The 15,734-nt window shown below is 43.1% G+C and overlaps 1 protein-coding gene across 1 annotated transcript in view; it reads left to right on the top strand.

Moving 5' to 3' along the window:
• MOK (MOK protein kinase) overlaps positions 1-15,734 on the top strand; it is a 48,310-nt gene that overhangs the window by 17,209 nt on the left and 15,367 nt on the right. Inside the window, exon 2 of the mRNA XM_059915029.1 lies at positions 8,277-8,391. Coding sequence (XP_059771012.1) covers positions 8,277-8,391 — 115 coding nt within the window. The remainder of the gene's footprint in view (positions 1-8,276; positions 8,392-15,734) is intronic.

Genomic DNA, 15,734 nt, shown 5'->3' with positions numbered 1-15,734 from the left:
GGGTCCGGCTGGTTGAATTTTCCCACAGAATTTCAAGTTTGGAGGCTCCTTGAGAAATTGGTCAAAGTTGTTTTATAAAGTTCCAAACTGGACAGATTAGTGGTAAGCCACAGGGCTTGTATTTTGGTCAGTTTGTTTTGAAGAAGCTTTTCGGGAGATTCACCCAAGAATCTTACGTGTCTTGTTTCCAGGACTTACTGCGCAGGTTACCTGTTTTAGAGAGGCTCTGGGATTCAGTTTAAGCTGTGGTTGTCAAGCAAGTTACAGCTTCTGGGTTTTATCAGAAGGGATCTGACACTTCAGTCCTGAAGACTCCACCAGGGCTGAGCCCTGCCTTGCTCTAGCCAACTTCTCTTAGAGGGCGAGTGGGAAGGACTGTAAAACTGGCAGAATAGCTTTGAAATCCTGCCTTGCTGGGAACTAGATCAGTTAATTTTTTATTCAGGGAAGACGTGGTTAAGAGGGATTCTGCTAGCTTAGTTTAAAGGTCTTCAGTTTGGGGGTGTAGAGCAGCCCTGGGGTGTTGACTGGTATTCTTGGGAGACATGTCTGCTTACACACAGCACACCCCTCCTGTGTCCTCCTCGGTGCCCTAGAGACACACTGCCTTTTCACGGAGAAGCACTGAGGAATTCTGTAGTCAAACGTGTTTCTCTTTATTTAGCCCTGCATTTCCTAGGTTTATTTGCTCATAGAACCCCTTTTTGTGGAATACCCATTAGTGTTTGGGGGGTACTAGTGTTTTGAGGAACTCAATTCGGAAAATGCTAGTCTAGCGATTCAGCACCCTCAGGTGGCTTTCCCTGCTGATGATGTGCAGGGAGGCCCCTCCCGGTGTGATGGCCCCCCCTCTTCTCACACAAAGCACAGGCGATCGCGAGGCTTGGCTTCCATCGCAGTGTTTGCTGAGGACTGTGGCTTGTAGTGTACAGATTTCCTTACTTATGAATGGAATGGTCTTAGTACTAAAATCATATTCCATTGCCCCAAGCATTCTTTGTTTCTGCTGTTGTCTTTATGTGTTTCTTTGTCTTGGTGTAATGTAGTTTGTCTCCAACTCTTGTTAGTTGCCAGGACTAAGAAATGTTAGTGCTGGGGCTGGCAGTCCTTCCCAGTGGGTTTTCACTTAGGACAAAGGAGCCATCTGGGAAATAGGATGGAGGCCTGTTGCAGGGAACCAGAAGAGGCTCTCTGGAGCTAACCATGGCAGAGGACATCCAGTCTCCCTGTTGGTGGGGCGGGTCTGTTGAAGAATATAAGTGGCCCCTAAACTTTGTTCTCATTCAAGAGGTTGTTTTAGTCTGCTTCAGTTGTGAAGACCAGTAAGTCTGACTACAGCTCACAATATGGAAGCGTATTATAATTATAACAATCAATTAAGGGTGAGCTTGAGAACAGGAAAACTCTAGAGCAGGAAGGCCTGGCCCTCCTGGGAACTAGAACCGTGGTGAAAGCAGCTCCTTGTTGGGTCTCAGCAGTGGGAATTTGTGGATGTGATTATCCCGACATTAATATGATCTGAATCTGTTTTTCTTTGTGCCTTTCCTTGAATATACTCTTTACTGTATATCTTTTCTGTTCCTCATACTTTCTGCTTATTCCTAACTTTGGCTTGCTTTTTTTCTTCCAATTTTTAAATATTGGAGTATAACATACATCCAGAAAACTGCACGAATTACAAGTACAGGTTGCTGAATTTTCAGAAAGTGAACATGCTTGTGTAACCTGCTCCAAGATCAAGGAACAGAGCGTTACCCGTGTCCTGGAAGTCCCCAGGGTAACCGCTGCTCTGACTCAGGCATCACAGATTTGTTTGTTTTAACAGCTTTATTGAGATACAATTTACATACTGTAAAGTTCACCCAGTTAAAGTATACAATTCAGTGATTTTAGGTATTTTTACTGAGTGGTGCAACCATCATCATCATCTGTTAAAACACTTTCATCATCCCCAAAAGCAATTCCCCCTTTCCCCCAGACCCCACCCACCCTAGGCAACCACTAATCTACTTTCGTGTCCGTGGATTTGCCTATTCTGGACATTTCATGTAAATGGCCTTTTATGCTTGGCTTCTTTTACTTAGCGTAACGTTTTCAGGGTTCATCCACGTTGCAGCATGTGTCTGTGGCTGAATAACAGTCCATTGTATGGATAGACCAGATTTTGTTTATCCATTCATTAGCTGATGGACATTTGTGTTGTTTCCACCTTTGGCTATTATGAATAATGCTTCCATGAACATACGTGTACAGGTTATTGTTTGGACATATGTTTTCATTTTTCTTGAGTATATACCTAGGAGTGGAATTCTGAGTCATGTGGGACTCCATTTAATATCTTGAGCTGCTAAACTGTTTTCCACAGTGGCTGCACCATTTTGCATTTCCACCAGCAATGTATGAGAGTTCTCACTTATCCACATCCTCAGCAATACTTGTTGTTATCTGTCTTTTTGAGTCTAGCCATTCTAGTGGGTGTGAAGTGGTGTCTTATGTTTTTGTTATTTTTAATTTTCTTGTCAATTACTTATATTTCATAAATTGCCACTTTCTTTACAATGATATTATATAAAAATAAATATACTTAGCTTTTAATCTCAAACGCCATTTTCCTTAAAGGAATCACAAAGAAAAGCTCTCTCACCCCTTAAAAATGTTTTTAATTACTTAAAAAAATTAATACATATACAAAGCGTAACACAAAAAGAAGCACAGATGGATATATAGTGAAAAGTGAGTCTCTCTTCTGTTCCTGCCCTCCCACCCATCTAGACCCTCCCCCGCAAGGTAACCACTGTGGCACTTTCTTGTGTTCCTTCTGTGTATAGGTTAGCATAAATGTGTGTGTGTTGTGCGTATTCGTTTTTTGTTTTTTTTTTTAATTTGTTTTTTATATTTATTTTTGGCTGTGTTGGGTCTTCGTTTCTGTGTGAGGGCTTTCTCCAGTTGCGGCAAGCGGGGGCCACTCTTCATCGTGGTGCGCGGGCCTCTCACTATCGCGGCCTCTCTTGTTGCGGAGCACAGGCTCCAGACGCGCAGGCTCAGTAGTTGTGGCTCACGGGCCCAGTTGCTCCGCGGCATGTGGGATCTTCCCAGACCAGGGCTCGAACCCGTGTCCCCTGCATTGGCAGGCGGATTCTCAACCACTGCGCCACCAGGGAAGCCCTGTATTCGTTTTTTATTGCTGCTATAACAAATTGTCACAAACTCAGTGGCTTAAAACCACACAACGTAAACGAATCTCCCTGGGCTAAGGTCAAGTTGCTGGCAGGGTGGCATCCCTCCTGGAGGCTCCGGGGGAGAATCTGTCTCCCGGTCTTGTCCAGCTTCCAGAGGCCACCTGTGCTCCTTGACTTGTAGCCTCTCCTCCGTCTGCAAAGCCAGCAGCGTCACATCTTCCCGTCTGTCCTCCGTCTGCAAAGCGTCACATCTTCCCGCCTGTCTCTGATTCTGTTTCCTCTGCCTCCTTCTGCCACTGGTGAGCTCCCTGTGGCGGACGCACTGCGCCCACCCAGTAAATCCGAGGTCACGCCCTTGTTTTAAGGCCGGCTCGTCAGCAGTCGTAGCCGTTAACTCCCTCCTGCTGTGCAGCCTGACATTCACAGGCTCCAGGGATTAGAGCGTGCACATTGTTGGGGGCCGTTATCCTGCCTGACACAGTGTGGAAACTTTTTTGAAAGCAATGTTAACACGGTTTACACACCATTCTTTCGTGTGTCTTTTTCATTTTTTTTTAAAATTATGTCTTTATTTATTTATTTAAATTTTTATTTATTTATTTTTGGCTGCGTTGGGTCTTCTTTGCTGTGTGCGGCTTTCTCTAGTTGCGGCGAGCGGAGGCTACTCTTCGTTGCGGCGCGCGGGCTTCTCATTGCAGTGGCTTCTCTTGTTGCGAAGCACAGGCTCTAGGCATGCAGGCTTCAGTAGTTGTGTCACACGGGCTCAGTAGTTGTGGCTCGCGGGCTCTAGAGTGCAGGCTCAGTAGCTGTGGCGCACGGGCTTAGTTGCTCCGCGGCATGTGGGATCTTCCCGGACCAGGGATCGAACCCGTGTCCCCCTGCATTAGCAGGTGGATTCTTAACCACTGTGCCACCAGGGAAGTCCCTGTCTTTTTCATTTAATACTATATCTTGAAAGGATATTCCCTGTCAGAAGCTAAAGAGCTGCCTTACCCCTCTTTATTTGCCGTATAATAGTCCTTTGTATGGCTTTTTCATAATTTATTTAACCATTTTTCGGGTGTTTCTTGAGGTGCTAGACATTTTAATTTTATGTAGTCAAATAAATCAGCCTCTTCTGAGTGACTTCTTACCTTGTTATGCTTAGAAAGTCTTTCTCCTTTAGTGAAAAAAATGAATGTTTTCCTTAGATTAAAAAAGATATCAGTTACATTCTATGTTAAATTTCTGGGGCTGCTGCAACAATTTGTCACAAATTTGGTGGCTTAATACAACAGAAATTTCTTCTCTCCAGTTCTGGAGGCAGAAGCCTGAAATCAAGGTGTGGGCAGGGCCGCGCTCCCTCCGAGGCCGCCAGGGCAGGACCCTTCCTCCTCCTCCCGCCTCTGGTGGCTCCGGGCGTCCCTTGGCTTGTGGCCGCGTCCCTCCAGTCTCTGCCCCTGTGTTCACACGGGCTCCTCTTCTACGTCTGTTATGTGTGTGTCTCTCTCTTTTTTTGTTGTCGTAAGAATCACATAACATGAGATCTACCCTCTTAATAAATTTTTAAGTGTACAGTATTGTTAACTGTGTGCACATTGTTGTACTACAAATCTCTAGAACTTTTTTATCTTGCATGACTGAAACTCGGTACCCATTCAGCAACACCTCCCCATTTCCCCCTCCCACCAGCCCCTGGAACCACCATTCTACTTTCTCTGTGTGTCTCTTATAAGGACACTTGTCACTGGACTTAGGGCCCACCCAGGTAGGCCAGGACGTTCTCATTTCAAGCTCCTTAACTTAATCACACCTGCAAAGACCTTATTTCCAAATAAGGTCACATTCACAGGTTCCGGGGCTTAGGACGAGGACATGTCTTTTTGGGGACCACCATTCAACTCACTTCACACTATCAGTGCTTTTATCTTCCTCCCTAGAAATCATCTTTGGAAAATAAATTTTTGTGAAAAGCTTTAAGAATTATTTTCTTCAACCCTTCTCTTCAGGAGTTGTTGAGCGTCTACCATATGCACAGCAGTTACAGGTTCTCCTTTCTTCCTGTGACAGTTACTACAGTCTGGTAGTGGCATACGGTATTTTGAATGGTAATAACATGGTTAGATGCTGTTTTGGGGGAAAAGTAGTTTCTCCAATTTCTACAAATACGTGATTACAAATAGGATTTTCTTATTTTGCATGGCCTGAAGCTAGTATATATGAAAATGTACACTGAAATTGTTATTTTTTAGTAAGATTAAAAAGCGGCATTAGGGACTTCCCTGGTGGCTCAGTGGTTAAGAATCCGCCTGCCAATGCAGGGGACACAGGTTTGAGCCCTGGTCCGGGAAGATCCCACATGCCGCCGAGCAACTAAGCCCGTGCGCCACAATTACTGAGCCTGCGCTCTAGAGCCCGTGAGCCACAACTACTGAGCCCTCGTGCCACAACTACTGAAGCCTGCGCACCTAGAGCCTGTCCTCCGCAACAAGAGAAGCCACCGCAGTGAGAAGCCCGTGCACCGCAACAAAGAGTAGCCCCTGCTCGCCGCAACTAGAGAAAAGCCCGCGCGCAGCAACGAAGACCCAACACAGCCAAAAAAGAAAAAAGAAAAAAAGCATCATTAAAATCATATTACCTATATATGAATTTTTATAAGTAAGAGTAATACCATACCAAGTACTCTGTATCAGCAAAACTGGTTAATGTACGTATTAAACTGTAATGAACCATTGGGAAAACAATTTGCCTCCGGCCCTGAGCTTCCCTGCATGTTCTTGCTGAGTGTGCCAGATGGCAAGGCTTATCCATGTTGTTTACTGCTTGTTGAAAAGTGCTGGGCCATTGGCCCTAGATTCCTCTCCTGTAAAGCAATCCACTGCGTGTGCAGGTGTCACCTGGGCCCATCCTGTCACCCCCGTGGGACTTCAGGGCAAGGGGAACCAATGCTAATACGCTGATGCTCATATGCCTTGCTGTACCATGAGAAATGAAGTCCTTTGTCTCTGATCCAAGAGGCTGTGTCTTCTGCCAGCATCCGTGAAACAGTGGCAGGCTTGATAGTAACTTACAAGTGGGATAAAATCTCAGACAAATATAAACATGTGAAATCTTACAAATACAAAGTCTGAGAAGTCTATTCTATTTGTTTTATAAATTATGATATTTATTTATATATTAGTATGTTAGGATAATGCTTACTAGGTGCTGTAATGGTTAAACCCCCAATTCTCATGGCCTTTATACCAGAAGGTATTTTTCTTGTTCGTGTAAATGTCCTACATGGGTATTCCCGGTTGAGAGTCTTTCCGGGTGGCTTTTCCACCACCTTTATGTCATGGCTCCCAAGGTCTCCTGGAGGTCATTTCTATTCTGGCTAGTCACAGGGGGGCATGGGCAGGGAGGATCCTGGAGGAGGTTTTGCCCTTTTGTTTTAACTTTTCATCATGGCAATTTTTAAGCATGCCAGAAGTAGAGAAATTAGTAGAGTGAATGCTCTTGTGTATCTGTGACCTAGTTTCAACAGTGATCAACATTTTGTCATTTTTACCCCCATCACTTTTTTTTCCTGGAGTCTTTATTTTTTATTGTTGTTTTTTAAATAAAATAGTACTTTCATTATGGGATATACCTGACTTAGATAGTGAAATACCTGCAACCTTATCCCTCAGAGCAGCCACAAACTGTGGTGTGTGTGTGTGTGTGTATGTGTATTGTCTTTAGGGACATTATTTTTAAGGATCTGTGTATCTGTGTCATTCTTTCAAATATATTCAATACATCCCATTGTATAGATAAACCGCATTTAATTTATACCGTTTTCTGTTTGGGGGCGTTAGTTTTCCCCTATTAAATAATGTTATGCTGACATTCTCACCTCACATGTACTTGAGCAAGTATGCTTTGCAGGATAAGTTGTAGAATTGGAATTGCTGGGTCAAAGGATATACACATCTAAAATATTTAATAGATATTGTCAAATTGCCCTCCAACATGACTATACCAGTTTATACTTCCGGCAGAAGTGAATGGGAATGTATAGGCTTTTAAAGCAAATCTAAACATAGTATCATTTCATCCGGAAACAGTTTAGTACTTCTTGCTAACAGATAAGGACTTTTAAAATCTTTAAACATATCATTCCTAAAAAACATTATTCTAAAAAAAGTTGTGCCTTTTTTCTGTTGGTTTGTTCAAATCAGAATTCACACAAGGTGTTAAAATTGTGCTCTGTCTAGAAGAGGTGTTGAAGGGGAGGCCCTCCTTTGGAGCGGGGACAATTTTAAAAGCCTGCTCTGTGTTGATGTCGGTTTGGGACCCAAAGGTGATGGGCTCCTTTTGGCCCAAGTTTGTTTAATAGGTTTCTGATCTGTTTGCTTCTGGTCAGTTCCACACTCAAGGTTCTTTTCTAAACATGCTTCTCAAGCCTGTCGTATTTCTTTGGGGCCTTGCTGTTTTGCTTCTCTGTCTCAATGTGCGGGAGCATCTCTCCTCTCTGAGGCAAGCGCCTGGGTTGGGTGGGGAGTGGCTGCCTTCCCGTGACCTTGGTGCAAGGCTGACTCGCTTGTTTGTCAAGTCTCACAGCTGCTTTCTGTCAAGATTTTTTTGGTTTTATCCTCCTATTATTTGGGCTGCGGAAGCTTTTCCAACCCAAAGAGACTTTTGCTTTCTGGGCTTCTCTCATTGCTTCCATTTCTGCTTGGAAAGTAGCTGTTCTCTCCTGAGCTCACTTTTGTCCTGAGATCGCTTGCCCAGGCAGTCAGTAGTGTTCAACGCACTGTCATTCTGACTCTTCCCGCCACTTTCCCTGGGCCGACAGGCTCAGTGGATGCTTGGTCTGCGAGCATCTCGTAGGCGAGCTGAGCCTTTCCTCGCTGGTCAGGATTCAGGTCATGTGGTTCCCCGCTGCAGGAGGGGGAGCAGAGACTGCGTGTTGCCAACATACAACCCAGTTTCTCTTGAAATGAGGGGAACACTGACCCTTAGAAAACATAGGCGAAGTAGCCTCAATATATTGCCGTTGGATTGTTTTACAGATAAAGACGTCTGCTATCTGGAAGTGAGTACAAAACAGATGCATAAGTAAACTTTTATTTTTATAATTGTTTTCATTTATAGACTATAAAGCAATTGGCAAAATAGGAGAGGGAACGTTTTCTGAAGTCATGAAGATGCAGAACCTGAGAGATGGAAACTATTATGCATGTAAACAAATGAAACAGCACTTTGAAAGGTAGGCAACGTGAGACCTATTTGAGACTAAATACAGACACAGGTTTTTGTTTTCGTTTTTTTTTTGATTTTTGAATTTTATTTTATTTATTTTTTTATACAGCACGTTCTTATTAGTTATCCATTTTATACATATTAGTGTATACGTGTCAATCCCAATCTCCCAGTTCATCCCACCACCACCACCACCCCCTGCCACTTTCCCCCCTTGGTGTCCATACGTTTGTTCTCTACATCTGCAGACACAGGTTTAAATTGATGAGAGCAACTTAATGGGAAAATTGTATTCATGTGATAACATGTCATAACAGAGTTCTTTGGGCAGTGAGGATTATAGGCTAATTTTATATTATCGTACTGGAGTTTATTCATGTCCAAGTTTACTACAATATCAATGATTGATGGTCACAAAGAATTTAAGTGGTAGAAGTATGCCTCACTTTAAACAGTCTGTATGTTCCTAAGAGTTGTGTGTATGTTGGATTTTTATAATTGAAACCTTAGATTTAAGATATTGGAGGTCCAGGGACTTCCCTGATAGCCCAGTGGTTAGGACTCTGCGCTTCCAATGCAGGGGGCGTGGGTTTGATCCCTGGTCGGGGAACTAGGATCCCACATGCCATGCGGTCCAAAAAAAAAAAAAAGAAAAAAGTTTAAAAAAAAAAGATATTAGAGGTCCTTGTGATTTAATTAGCTGTAAATCAGTTACTATTGAATATATTGAAAAATGAGTTTCAGATAGGATTAGAGAAATATATTCCCTGGGAGTGATCAGTTGCAGTTTGTGGAGAGGGAACTCTTGTCGGGTTCAGGGGTAGATGTACTTGCAGACAGCAGGACTTGCCAGGTGTTATTTTATTTTATTTTTTTAAAAAAATTTTTTCTGCCTTTATTTTTTTAATTTTTTTTAATTTTTAAATTTATTTATTTATGGCTGTGTTGGGTCTTCATTTCTGTGCGAGGGCTTTCTCTAGTTGTGGCAAGTGGTGGCCACTCTTCATCGCGGTGCGCGGGCCTCTCACTGTCGCGGCCTCTCTTGTTGCGGAGCACAGGCTCCAGACGCGCAGGCTCAGTAGTTGTGGCTCACGGGCCCAGTTGCTCCACGGCATGTGGGATCTTCCCAGACCAGGGCTCGAACCCGTGTCTCCTGCATTAGCAGGCAGATTCTCAACCACTGCGCCACCAGGGAAGCACCGCCAGGTCTTATTTTAGTGAAGAGATAAATACAAAAGTGGACCGGACAAACAGCCTGCAGACTTTAGACGCTCCTGGGGTTGTCGCTGTGTCAGAACGATGCACAGTCGAGTTTGCTCTGTTGAGCCAGCTGTCAAGGAGAGGTCATACTGGGTCACCGATGTGCCTTCAAGAAGGTAGAGGGATCTGTAACATTTTAGAAATATTCCCATGAAAGAAGATTAGAATGCTTTGAGGGCAATCCCCTGGGGAGGCGGAAACACTCAGTTTATCTGGAAAAGTACCTTCGGGTAACCTCAGTCTCTGGGGAGAATGTGGAGTTACCTGAGGGCCGTGGTTTCCTAGCAGTGAAGCATGTTCTGGATCCATCAGGCCCCCGATGCTGGAAGTGCCTCGTCCCCCCGAGCCTTGGCTTCCTGTCGTGAGGCTCTGGAGGACTGACCAAGGCAGCGAGGAGACAGGAGCTGGCGACGCAGGGCGCGTGATAGACACTCACTAGATGGTGGCCTGCATTATAGGACGTGTGATTGTCACATTTCAGAAACAATTCATTGTCTTAACTTTAAAAGTGGTTGATTAGAACACATATTTTTCTTTTAAAATCCCATAATAAGTAAAGATATTTTAAAATAAAATACCACTGAATCAGTGATACTTTACTTTTTTTTTCAAAGTTTGTGTGGAGGGGGGGCAGTTATTGTCAGCCACTGTCACATATTTCCTTTACTTAAAAGGAAATGCACTTTGAGCTGGTGGTGTTTTGTGGCCCTTGGATGTCCAGAATCAGTGACAGGGTCTCCAGCTTAGTTCTGATAGGTGTCTGCTAGCCTGTGTAATCTAAACCCACGGGGAGTTGGATTTTGGGTTTTCTCTTGTGAGTTCTCATTTGCTCTTGATACATATGTCCAAAACTATAGGTGGTTATAATCCAGTGCTATCATTATTTATTTGATAATTGTTCCAGCTGAAATTGAGCCCACTCTGGCCGTGGGGAGCATTTTCAAGTTGGCTCCTATGTTCCTTTGACATCCCCCATCATTTTCTTTTTTTTTAACACTTCTTTACTTTTTGGTACTACAAGATTCTCTAAGCTCATCTTGTATTTTCCCTGCCCCTAGAATCTTCCATTTCTCAAAGGAGTTTTGGTCCCTTTTATCGGAGAAAGGTATTTAGAAAATAAGACCTTGGCACCAGGTATGCTCATTGCTCCTGGAATGTCAGCACGTCTGGGTCCTCTGAGCAGACAGAGCTAGTGTGTATGTATACTAACCCATGTGTGCCCCTCTCTCTCTCCCTCTTCATTCAAATAACCATGAGTGCATACTGATGTAAATAAATGGCCAAATGAATAAACAAATTGGGATGAGGGGAAAATTCTTCCTTATAGAATTCTAATTCATAAATACAGAGGAATGAGGGAAATGGAAAATCATCATTAGAATACATAGTAATAATTTCTGCAGGCAAGATAAACTGATGAATGCTAAAATTAGTAAGGTGAAACTTTAAAGAGAACAGAATTTCTGGGACTTCCCTGTTGGTTTGGTGGTTAAGACTCCGAGCTACCACTGCAGGGGCCACAGGTTCGATCCCTGGTCGGGGAGCTGAGATCCTGCATGCCCTGTGGTGTGGCCAAAAAGAGTTTAAATAAATAAATGGAACAGAATTTCTGCACAGCCTCAAGTGATTGCCTCCCAAATATTTATTAATTACTGTGGTGGTTTTAACTTATATCCACAAATTGTTTGATATTCCTTCCTCCAGGAGGTGAGGCTTATTTTCCTTCTGTTTGACTGTGGGCTAGACTTGCTGACTTGCTGATAAAGAATAGAAAATAGAAAGGGAAAGATAGTAACTTTACAATGAGAAACCTGGTAGATACCAGCTTAACTAAATGATTAAGATTAACATCATCAATAATAAGACATATTGATATCATGTACCTTATGATAAAGTGGCATGGGAAGAGCATGTCACCTCCATGGTGTTCTTTCCCAAAGATCCATAATCTCAGTTGAATTATGAGAATACATCAGAAGAGACCAAATTGAGGGTCATTCTACAAAATACATGCCCAGTACTCTTCAAAACTGTGAAGATAAGGAAAAACAAAGACAGACTGTGGAGCTGTCACAGAGTGGAGGTGACTGAGGGGACATGACATCTTAATTGCAGTGTGGTCTCCTGGATCCTGGAAGAGAAAAAGACATTAGTGGAAGAACCGGGGAAATCCAAATAAAGTGTCTAGTGTAGTTAATAGATTTGTACCAATGTTAGTTTTTAGTTTTGATAAATGTTATGTAAGATGTTAACATTAGGGGAAGCCAGGTGAAGGGGACTTCCTTTACTATCATTGCAACTCTTCTGTTAGTCTAAAATAATTTCAGAATTAAAAGTAAAAAACAAATCAAAACAGGACTTCCCTGGTGGCACAGTGGTTAAGAATCCGCCTGCTAATTCAGGGGACACGGGTACGAGCCCTGGTCCGGGAAGATCCCACATGCCGTGGAGCAACTAAGCCCGTGCGCCACAACTACTGAGCCCGCGCGCCTGGAGCCCGTGCTCTGCAACAAGAGAAGCCACCACAATGACAAGCCCGCACACCGCAACGAAGAGTAGCCCCCGCTCGCCACAACTAGAGAAAGCCCGCGCACAGCAACGAAGACCCAACACAGCCAAAAACAAACAAACAAATAAATAAATAAATAAACTTATATTAAAAAAATCAAAACAAACAGAAGATGACCATAGAGGATCTGGAATGAGTCATACTGCACATAGCTTCTAACATGAAAAGGGTATTGCTATTATTTCTGATTTACAGGAAGAAATGACTTTATAGTTTCTAGAAGAAAGTTCTAGAAGAAAGACAACTGCTTTTGGTGTCATTTCTAGGAATATTATTGCTAATAATTTATTGGATGGTCCAGTGTCACTGATCCTTGATCCACAAGTTTTATGCTGTTCTTTGGTTTTATTTTTGTTTTTCAACTGTGAAAATAATCTCTTTAGCTTATAGAGTTCCGGAATATCTATCATCATTATAAAACAGTTTAATCTTATTCACTTGAAGAATGATTTTAGGTTCCTTTAAAAATCCATTTCTGCTCTGCTTATCGTTGCCTAACGGAACCCTCACAGTCACCTCGCCCAGTTGTGTGGGTGATGTGAGAAACGAGAGTCAGTAACAGAGGAAAAGCACGCTGAGTCACACAGGCAGGAGGAGCTTGGTTTTGGGGCCTCTGACCCCACCTCCTCCCAGAAGTTGATGGCTTTTGCAGTAATGTTTGCTCATAGGAAGTCCGGGTAAGGTATAATACGCCAGTTCATTAGTACTGTGTCAGGAGGGGTGCTTTTGGCTCCCGAGGATCGTTTTCCTCAGTGGCTCAAAGTCTCAGTTTGGAGATAACGAAGTTAGTTACTTGTGTAAGGCCCGCAACATGACCAAGTTGTTTTTTTTTTAAATAAATTTCTTTTTTTCTTTATTTTTTGCTGCGTTGGTTCTTCATTGCTATGTGCAGACTTTCTCTAGTTGTGGTGAGCAGGGGCTACTCTTCGTTGCGGTGCGCAGGCTTCTCATTGCGGTGGCTTCTCTTGTTACGGAGTACGGGCTCTAGGCACATGGGCTTCAGTAGTTGTGGCATGTGGGCTCAGTAGCTGTGGCTTGCGGGCTCTAGAGCGCAGGCTCAGTAGTTGTGGCGCACGGGCTTAGTTGCTCCGCGGCAGGTGGGATCTTCCTGGACCAGGGATCGAGCCTGTGTCCCCTGCATTGGCAGGCGGAATCTTAACCACTGCACCGCCAGGGAAGCCCCTGTGATTTTTATTTAATCTATACCTCCACCCAGTCTCCTTCCCCACTTGGTTATTATTATACAGTTCTTTGTTTTTTAATATTTATTTATGTATTTGGCTGCACCAGGTCTTTGTTGCGGCACACGGGATCTTCATTGCAACATGCAGACTCTTAGTTGCTGCATGCATGCGGGATCTAGTTCCCTGACCAGGATCGAACCCAGGCCACTTGCATTGGGAGCGTGGGGTCTTACCCACTGTACCACCAGGGAAGTCCCTAGAAATTCATATTAAATGGAATCTCACAGTCCGTGCTCTCGTGTCCAGCTCCTTTAGCACAGCACAAAGTCCTTGAGATTCATCCATACTGTCGTACCAGTAGTTCATACCTTTTTACTGCTGAGTAGTATTCATTCCAATCTATGACTACAAAACAACTTGTTTATCTGGTCTCCTCTTGAGGAACTTTTGGGTTGTTTCTGGTTTTGGACTGCTCTGAATAAAACTGCTATAAAACTTTATACAAGACTTCTTGTGGTTATATGTTTTCATTTTTTTTAAATTAATTAATTTTATTTATTTTTGGCTGCATTGGGTCTTTGTTGCTGTGCACAGGCTTTCTCTAGTTGTGGCGAGTGGGGGCTGCTCTTCATTGTGGTGCGCGGGCTTCTCATTGCGGTGCCTTCTCGTTGTGGAGCACGGGCTCTAGGCGCGTGGCTTCAGTAGTTGTGGCACACAGGCTCAGTAGTTGTGGCGCACGGACTTAGTTGCTCCACGGCATGTGGGATCTTCCCGGACCAGGGCTCGAACCCGTGTCCCTTGCATTGACAGGTGGATTCCTAACCACTGCGCCACCAGGGAAGCCCGAGTGTTTCTTTCTTAAATGTTTAAAATAATTCACTGGGCCTAGAAGTTTTCTTTGTGGGGAGCTTTCACTCCCATCCCCCTACAGTGTTTGTTACAGTAAGCTGGAAACAAAATGAAGTAGTGGAATGGGTGATAACATGGTACATCTCACCATGGAACAGTCAACAATCAAATAGAACAGCGCCAAATAATTTGGATTTTTGTAAGATTTTTTAAAGCTTTATTGAGATATAATTTGCATATCATAAAATCCACCCATTGTGAATTTTAGGAAATTTGTGCAGTTGTGCAACTATCACCATAATACCATTTTCGAACACTTCTATCACCTGTGCAGAGACTTTCAATAACAAATTCAGCTTCTTTGATAAACATAGGGCTATTTTGATTTTCAATTTTATTTCATGTCAGATTTGGTAATTATGTTTTTCAAGGAATTTGTCCATTTAACCTAAATTGTCCTATTTATTGGCATACAGTTCATAATACTCCCTTCTCTTTTCAATATTTATCTGTTGCGATATCCCCTCTTTCATTCCTGATATCAGTTGGTTGTATTGTGTTTTTTGTCTTTTTTTCCTCCATTGGTCTTGCTGGAAGTTTATCAGTTTTACTAATCTTTTCAAAGAACCAACTTTGAGCTTTGTCAATTTTCTCTATTGTTTGTCTGTTTTGTATTTCATTGATTTCTGCTCTTTATTATTGCTTTTCTTTTTTCAAATTAACTGATTTATTTTTGGCTGTGTTGGGTCTTCGTTGCTGTGCGCAAGCTTTCTCTAGTTGCGGCGAGCGGAGGCTGCTCTTCATTGCGGTGCCCGGGCTTCTTGTTGTGGTGGCTTCTCTTGTTGCGGAGCACGGGCTCTAGGCGCATGGGCTTCAGTAGTTGTGGCACTCAGGCTCAGTAGTTGTGGCTCACGAGCTCTAGAGTGCAGGCTCAGTAGTTGTGGCGCATGGGCTTAGTTGCTCTGCGGCATGTGGGATCTTCCTGGACCAGGGCTCCAACCCGTGTCCCCTGCGGTGGCAGGCAAATTCCCAACCACTGCGCTGCCAGGGAAGCCCTATTATTGCTTTTCTTCAACTTACTTTGGATTTAATTTGCTCTTCTTATTCTGCCTTCTTAAGGCAAAAACTTAGACCATTGATTTTAACCATTTCTTCCTTTCTAACATAAGTGTTTAAAGCCATAAGTATTCTTCTAAGCGTTGTTTTACCTGCCTCCTATACATTTTGAAAAGTGCTTTCTTTATTACTTGCTTGGAAATGTTTTCTAATTTCCCTTGTGATTTCTTCTTTACCCATGGGTTATTTACAAGTGTGTTATGTAATTTGCAAATATTTAGGAATTTTCTAGATTGCTTACTGTTCGTGATTTCTAATTTAATTCCATTGTGGTCAGAGAACATGTTCCATAAGTCTTCAGCATTTTGAAATTTATTGAGATTTATCTTTTGGTCCAGCATCTTGTTCCTCTGAGTGAGTGTTCCATATATA

Source organism: Balaenoptera ricei, chromosome 2 (assembly GCF_028023285.1).
Source record: "Balaenoptera ricei isolate mBalRic1 chromosome 2, mBalRic1.hap2, whole genome shotgun sequence".
NCBI classification, from domain to species: domain Eukaryota; kingdom Metazoa; phylum Chordata; class Mammalia; order Artiodactyla; family Balaenopteridae; genus Balaenoptera; species Balaenoptera ricei.
The sequence above is the reverse complement of the archived record's forward strand: the minus strand, read 5'-3'. Positions and strand labels throughout refer to the sequence as shown.